General features: G+C 37.1%; 1 protein-coding gene across 1 annotated transcript in view; it reads left to right on the top strand.

Annotated features, from left to right (window-relative positions):
* LOC108967755 (homeobox protein Hmx) overlaps positions 1-7,080 on the top strand; it is a 66,554-nt gene extending 59,474 nt beyond the window's left edge. The window contains exon 5 of the mRNA XM_018931367.1: positions 6,813-7,080. Coding sequence (XP_018786912.1) covers positions 6,813-7,016 — 204 coding nt within the window. The 3' untranslated portion in view covers positions 7,017-7,080. The remainder of the gene's footprint in view (positions 1-6,812) is intronic.
* Positions 7,081-7,725: the final 645 nt, after the last annotated feature.

Here is a 7,725-nt window from a genome sequence, read left to right as displayed (position 1 = left end):
TACTTGTGAATATAAATATATATATATAAGAGCTTGCACACATCTATAAAATAAATTAATGGCTTTTATCAGGCAACATAACTTTTCAAAATACTTCAACCCAGAGAATATATTCACACTTGCATTCAAGCATAGTTTGGAATTTKTAGAAATAAACAACATAGGCTTAAGCTGAGCACATAGTGGAAGTTATAGAGGAAACAAAAAAGTTATAATACCCTTYACTGTTGCATTTCTTAGCATAAAAGGGTACAAAAAGAGCTATGTTTTGGTAAGTGTTGTATGGCAGCTGTATGATATAATCATCTGATCTGAACTATTTTTTCATAGATTGAACCGTTACCTTCGCTAATAGTTCATGTAAAATTTTGTGAAAACATCTCATGAAATAAAAAACTTTTCTATACAATTACATGTATGTGATCGTTCAGTTTGTAGGACAAYTATSTGCTATAATAGTCYGATTTGAACAAYTTCTTTACAGATTGTACCGTTATCTTGTACAATAATCTAGTCAATCTTGGTTAGTATATCTTAWCAAATGCAAAMGTTTTTCATACAATGACTGGATTTCTATCGATCAGTTTGTATGGCAGCATTATGCTATAGTAGTTAGATTTKAACAATTTCTTAGGAGATTATAATGTTGCTTTGGAAAATAATTCACGCCGAATTTYATGAAGATATCTCTGCAACAAAAAAGTTTTCCSTACAAGRACATGTGCTTCATTGTTCAGTTTGTATGRCAGCTATGTGCTGTAGTAGTCCGATCTGAACAAWTTCTTCAGAGATTAAAATGTKCCCTTAKACAATAATTCACATMRAGTTTCATTAAGATATCTYGYCAAATAAAAAAGTTTTCCATATAAGAGCATGTATTACATCGTTCAGCTTGTAGGACAGTTATGTGCTATAGTTGTCCGATTTGAACACTTTCTTCAGTGGTTATCTTGCTACCTTAAGCAATAATAAATACCACATTTTGTGAAGTTCTGACATCCAATAAAAAAGTTGTCCATACAAGGACAGGCATGAGAACGCGATGGAAGCAAAAACTCTTGCGCTACATAACTTAYATATATAATAGTATATATATCTTCATGCTACAAACTTCTCTGTAGTTTCTATCATATCCCGCAGTATAAGTTTATATTCGCAGCACAGCGGGGGTGCCTATATAAATTAAAAATTTTATTTGGACCTTTAGTGTCAAGCATCTTTGCTAGCGTGTTGCTTTCAAGCGAATTTGCATATCAGTGTGTACATTTACATATGTGTTCACATGTGTGATGACCTTTTATCTACACACATCCCCATACGTACCTGCAAAAGTAACACCACCACCAACACTACAACAACAAAAAAAAACGAAATACCAAAAACAGCAACATTTTATTGGCAGCTCTCTGCCTGGCACTCGTACCACCTGGCGACATTCCGTCAGCCATTTCGTTTGTGTTGACTGATTTCTCAGCTTTGGGCCCTTGCTGCTTTGCGACGCATGCGCTTTGCCACAATTTAAATGCCACCAAAACACGCACACCAACAATATTTTGACTTTATTTCTTACGCCTCTTAGCATAGCATGGCGGCCGTTGCCACCACCAACTCCACCACAGCCACTACAAACCCGTCAACGCCGCCGAAAAGCCATAAAAATTTGAATACTTGACTTTTTGGATTTATTGCACCCTTTATTTTTTTGTGCGCTCGTCCGCTATTGTTGGCCATTTCGTTTATTCCAGGTATCCACCATGCCATGCATTTACAATTGAGTGCCAGCTAGACATGTGGTCCTGCGTCGCTTTGTTRGTGTTTTTTTGTGCATTGGTCATAAATCTATCGAAATTCGGTTGCTTGTTGCGGCTCAAATGGCAGCGCAGCGAATTGATTGCAGCCGGCGACAATGTTTGATTGACTTTGACATGKTGCTGTCATAAAATGCCTTGGACCGGTGCGTTGCTTGCGCAATTGAGTGCACAATTGGACACAAACCTGTTGTGTATGTGTATGTAAATTTATGCTGGACACAGTATGTGCGTATTTATGTGTGATTTGAGTATGTAATGCTCGTGTGTGTATATATTTATCTTTATATGCGACCTTTGTCCTTACGAGGACTGAATTTTGATAGACAAATTTGTATGGTAGTGTGGTATGTATAGGCTATAGCGGTCGGATTTGAAAAAATTCTTAGGATATTATACCGTTTTCTAAGATAATACTTCGTGATAAATTTTGTAACAATATCTCATGAAATAAAAAGATTTTTTATACAAATATATGCCTTTCATAGTTCAGTTTGTACGGCAGCTATATGCCATTGACGTCCGATCTGAATACATTCTTCGGAAGTTATAGTGTTGTCTAAGATAATACTTCATGCCAAATTCTGTGAAAATATCTCACGAAATAAAAAAGTTTTTCCTACAAAATATGCTTTTCAGAGTTCAGTTTGTATAGCAGCTTTATGCTATAGACGTCCGATCTGAGAAAGTTCTCTGGAGATTATACCTTGGCTTTAGTTAATAACTCGTATAAAATTTCGTAAAATTATCTCTTGAAATAAAAAAGTTTTTCTTACAAGGCCATGCTTTTAATCGCTCATTTTGTATGACAGCTACATGCTATACTGGTCCGATTTGAAAAWTTTCTTGGGATATTATACCGTTGTTTGAGCTTATAATCCATGTCAAATCTCTTAAAAATATCTCATGAAATAAAAACGTTTTTCATACAAGGCGATGCCTTTAACCATTCAGTTTGTATGACAGCTATATGCTATAGTAATCCGATCTAAATAATTTCATCAGAGATTGTGTTGTTTCTTTAGATAATAAGATGTGATGAATTTCGAGAAGATATCTCGTCAGATAAAAAACTTTTCTATACAAGGACATGAAGTTGTTCTGTCAGTTYGTATGGCAGCTATATGCTCTAAGGGTTCGATGTCGACAATTCCGAATCTAGGAGATTTCTGCGCGAAAAACAACTGCGACTTTGTGTCTAAGTCTAAAAAACTTCATGCTTATAAAGTTTCATCCCAAGTTATTTCATATAGATTATGCCATACATTATACTCAAATAAGCCAAAACTCTCGAACTGCAGATGAAATCCATACAACCTGCATGTAATTAGCCCTTGCAACACATTCATTGCATAATTTACAACTTCATTTGCACATTTGTGTAATTATTATATCGGTGGCATTATGTGCAAATAAAAATGTAATTAATTTTTCTTTATGACAACCACAAAATAAAGTGAAAAAGGCATTAAGATTGACTAAGAATTATGCGCACACACTTCTTTTAAGGCACATGTGACTCGAAGGGTACCAAAAGTAATGTGAAGCGGCAACTTTTTCGGCATATCATACACGTACTTATACGCATACATACATACATACATATATATGTATGTATATTTTATACAATGCACATATTTTACGAGGAGTCAAAATATTTCTGTAGCCACCGCAAACAGTCCGTAACAACACCCACACACTCGCATTGTGTTGCACCAGCTGGCAGTGCGTAGGAGTAAGACAGAGGTGGCAACAACGCACCATTAGATGGCATCATTAAGGATGCTTTTCATGGTCATTATTTTGTTGCAACAGCTGTGGCCAAAATATCCCAAAGCCAGCAAAAAATGCTTACAGACACACCACAGCGGTTTCGAAATGCAGCTTTACGCCACTATTTTCGTATAATATTTGTTGTTATGTGTATAAAAATGTATGCTATTTATAATATTTGTTGTTATGTGTATAAAAATGTATGCTATTTATATGTTGATATAGATAGATAAGCCAGCGCATCAATGTTTGGGTCACATATTAAAGTTAGACAAAAGGAAACACTTATATACACATGACCAGCTTGACGAGCTGAGTTGATTTAAGCATTTCCGTCTCATATCGAMCTGAAATTTTGTGYACGTCTTCTTCTCAMMAAGMGACTACTCATTTGTCGGAACCGCTGATATTGGGCAACTATAGCACATAGCTGCCRTACAAACTGAACRCTCAAWTACATGAYSTTGTATGGAAAAMTKCTTTATTTTACGAGATAACTTCACAAAATTTGGCAYAGATTTTTGTTGGAGACATCACYACAATCTCCGAATATATTGATCAGATCGGATCACTATAACATWTASCTGTCATACAAACTGAGCGATCAAAATCATCTTAAAGACCTTTATATATAGTTTTTAGCTATAAAAAATGCAACTGAGGAATCGAATCGTTTCGTTTTTATTGTACATTTTAACTTCAATCGCTCTTAGGTTCGAATTCCATAACCTGCCTTACGTCTTTTGATCTCTTTTGTGCAAATTTTATGATTTACCTCTCSTCTCTTGGCCTCTGGGTATTTATGTAAGTGTGCTTTCTGTCGCAAAGTGATGTGAATTTATGTTTTTATTGTTGTTGGCCATTTTTATACAGTCGTGTATGTAATTTTCTTCGGCTTTTTCGAACTGCATGAGACAGGTCTAAGATATAAGCATTTCTTTAAGGCACTAGTGAAACTTTCTCTTAATATTTATTGGATACTGTAATCAAAAAGTCTCGAATGCAGTCTTCTTCATAAGTTAATATGCCACTTTCAGCCGAAAGCCTTTGATGCTAGCGCTGCATACTTTAGTTTATTTAATAATTTGTTTATTATGTAAGCTTTAATAAAATAAAATAAAATAAAAAAAAATATGCCACTTATCAATTTAATTGAAGATTGCTACGGAATTCTTTAAACTGAGTCGAATGTTCCTAAAACTGAAATTGACATTTTCGGAGCAAAAAACAAAAATTAGAGATCTCTAATAGAGATCTATAGAAGTGAAGAATGCTTCTGTATATCTTAAAGAGCGTCTAATGTTCCCAAAACAATTTTTCCCATCTATCTATCTTCTTCTGCGAAACTGAAAATGCCACAAACGGAGCAGAAAACAGGAATTTGCAGAGATCTTAAGAGTCACCTTCTTCCTTAATTAATTTGCCACTAATCGAACTACGGAAGGTCAGATTACTACGGAATCCCTTAAGCAAACTTTAAGGTCCCCAGAACAATTTTCGTCGTCTCTCCATCCTCCTCAAATGTGTAAATGAAGATGTAAATTAGTGAAGGCTCTTGAAGAGCTTTACTTTGAAGAAGATCCAATAAGAAATAATAAGAAAATATGAAGTTTGGATCATACTTATTGAAGCGAAAGTCAGACTATAGGTATTGAGGAGCTTCTCTGTGATAGATCCTATTCGAAGACTGAAAATAACCAAGATCAGAATATATTTGTTGAAAGCTCTACTTTGTTTGTAAATTCATGTGAGGAGATTATGAAATGCTTTAAAGGTTCCACAAGCTGTTTAAGCGATCGCTCCTTCAAAACCTTTCCCTCCTTCAAAAAGAAAAGCAACATGCCAAAGCATGCCACAGAAATTTTAAAAACTCGAAAAGTAATTAACCATAGCATTGTAACCACATCACAACAGACAACAGCTGTCGGCCATAAACTCGCAAGCCAGCCAAGAGCCGGCAAAAGCCAACGTCGAATCTCAGATGGAAGTGGCAGTGGCAGAGTGCTGGCTAATGATGCAAGGGCAGTGAATTGTCTGGCGCAAAAGTGTGTTAATGACCGCCAAAAGCCAGCAGTAGCCCGCAGTAAAGCGACTARCAAAACAATAGCTGCTACCACGACACAATGCGSCATGAATGTAMGAGCCGCATTGAGCACAGGATGAACTAAAACCCCAACAAAAAAACAAAGTTGGTTGGGTCYATTGCTCGTGCTTTGCTAAGCAAATTATGTCGTCAACGCTGTCATTCGAAGCGCTCAATGAGCTCGAAAATGTGCTGCACACACTCGGCTGCTGCTTGAGTTACTGTTTTGCGAGCTCATTGTGGCGGCCACAGACAAAAACATGTTGCACATATACATAYATWCCTAATGACGCACACCCGTTCATATCTACCAACAGAGCCAATAAGAAGTGCTRCACGAAGGCAGAMACGATTTTGGGCGCTCARCCTGCTTGCGCCGATGTATTGTATGTATTGCTGGCAACATATGTTGCATGCCACACTATCAAGCATGTCAGTGATTTTTGTGCCGCTGCTTGCTTACATGCTTCGRCTTRCAAAATGTAGCATCACTTGCCGCACCAAATCSGTTAGTCATGGTTTGCGCCAAGCCCACACTCTAACGTACGCCCTTGCTCTCTGCCGCATACCACGTGCTGCCTTCAACACTCACCACCCCCGCTTCTTGTAGCGCCTGCTGTGCGTTTGGTGCTTTATTTTCTCTTAATTGAGGGTAAACCGGCGTTGATGATGCTGCTTATGGGGTGGCGACTATGCCTGCCAAAAGGCCAACCGTGTGCCACTTGCGCTGCGCTACATGCGTGCCCTAACTGCGGCTTGGAATTGCTGTGCAGTATTTGGTAAACACCGTTGTCTGTGAACGCCTTAATGCCGACAGCGACTTAATGACTTTACACGTGTTACCAACGAGCGACGGCGTCAGGCACGAAACTTAGCCGAGTCATCAACGAGTTTAGGCATTAAAGTTGCAATTTTGACTTCAAAAAGGTTGAGCCGTCACTTAGACGCGCAATAAATGCCAGTAAACCCACTTTTAATTAATTGCACACACATAGAAAAGTTGAAGTATTTGCCCACCAAATTTTGTAAAATACCACTGACCCTTTACACATATGCCGTAATTAAGTGAAAATTAAATGCCAACAACAAMACATATAGMTTTTCAACCAACTTTTACTAATTTCTTTTGCTTACCGTTATGCTTGCAGGTTTGGTTCCAGAATCGGCGCACCAAATGGCGCAAGAAGCATGCTGCGGAAATGGCCACCGCCAAGCGGAAACAGGATATTATGGGCGGTGGCGAACCGGATGGCGACTGCAGCGAAACAATGGACAGCGACAACGAGAGCTTGGACATGGGCGAGAATCCAGCGCAGAGTAAACGTTGTCGTATGGGTGATAATTACCGTTAAAAACTGTAGCGGTGAAGGCTTCCAAGCTTTGCTGCGGCACTTTTGGTAAACAGCACCGCGMACTGAAGGCCACTCCACTAACATATAAATAAATTAAGTATAACACTGTAATAGTTAATGAAAAAAGCGGTTTAATTATTTTCCTAACGTTTACTTTATGGCGCCAAWTGGTGATAGCAGCAAATCTCTAAGTTTTAAAGCAGTCTTCTGAAGGCTTACTAAGTTAGTCTAACCTAAAATAGTTACCAATCAATATAAAACAAATCTGTAATTTGACTTTTTTTTAATTTTACTTTCATTTGTTTTTATTTTAATTTTTTTCTATTACATAATTAATTTTAAATTAGCAGTTTTTAAGAAAATCTTTAATTTTAATTTTTTAATTTTTTTTTATTTTAATGCTTTTTATCCAAAACCTCATTGTTTGTGAGACAATTACAGAGAAAAATTTAAAATCCGTATCTCCTTATTCTTTATTGACCTTAGTTTTTTTATATTTATTATTTTGCAGATGTACGCTATAACCAGGCAAGCCAATTTGTTGCAACGACTGGGCGACCTTGAATGTCTAATACTGCTGGTATCCTGCATTTGTCATGATCTCGATCATCCCGGCTATAATAATATCTATCAGATAAATGCGCGCACTGAATTGGCGCTCAGGTGAGTAATACAAAAAAGTACTTGAGTTTTTTACTAAAAAAACCGA

The sequence above is a fragment of the Bactrocera latifrons genome, unplaced genomic scaffold, assembly GCF_001853355.1.
Source record: "Bactrocera latifrons isolate USDA-ARS-PBARC rearing strain unplaced genomic scaffold, ASM185335v1 scaffold_199, whole genome shotgun sequence".
Lineage (NCBI taxonomy): Eukaryota > Metazoa > Arthropoda > Insecta > Diptera > Tephritidae > Bactrocera > Bactrocera latifrons.
The sequence above is the reverse complement of the archived record's forward strand: the minus strand, read 5'-3'. Positions and strand labels throughout refer to the sequence as shown.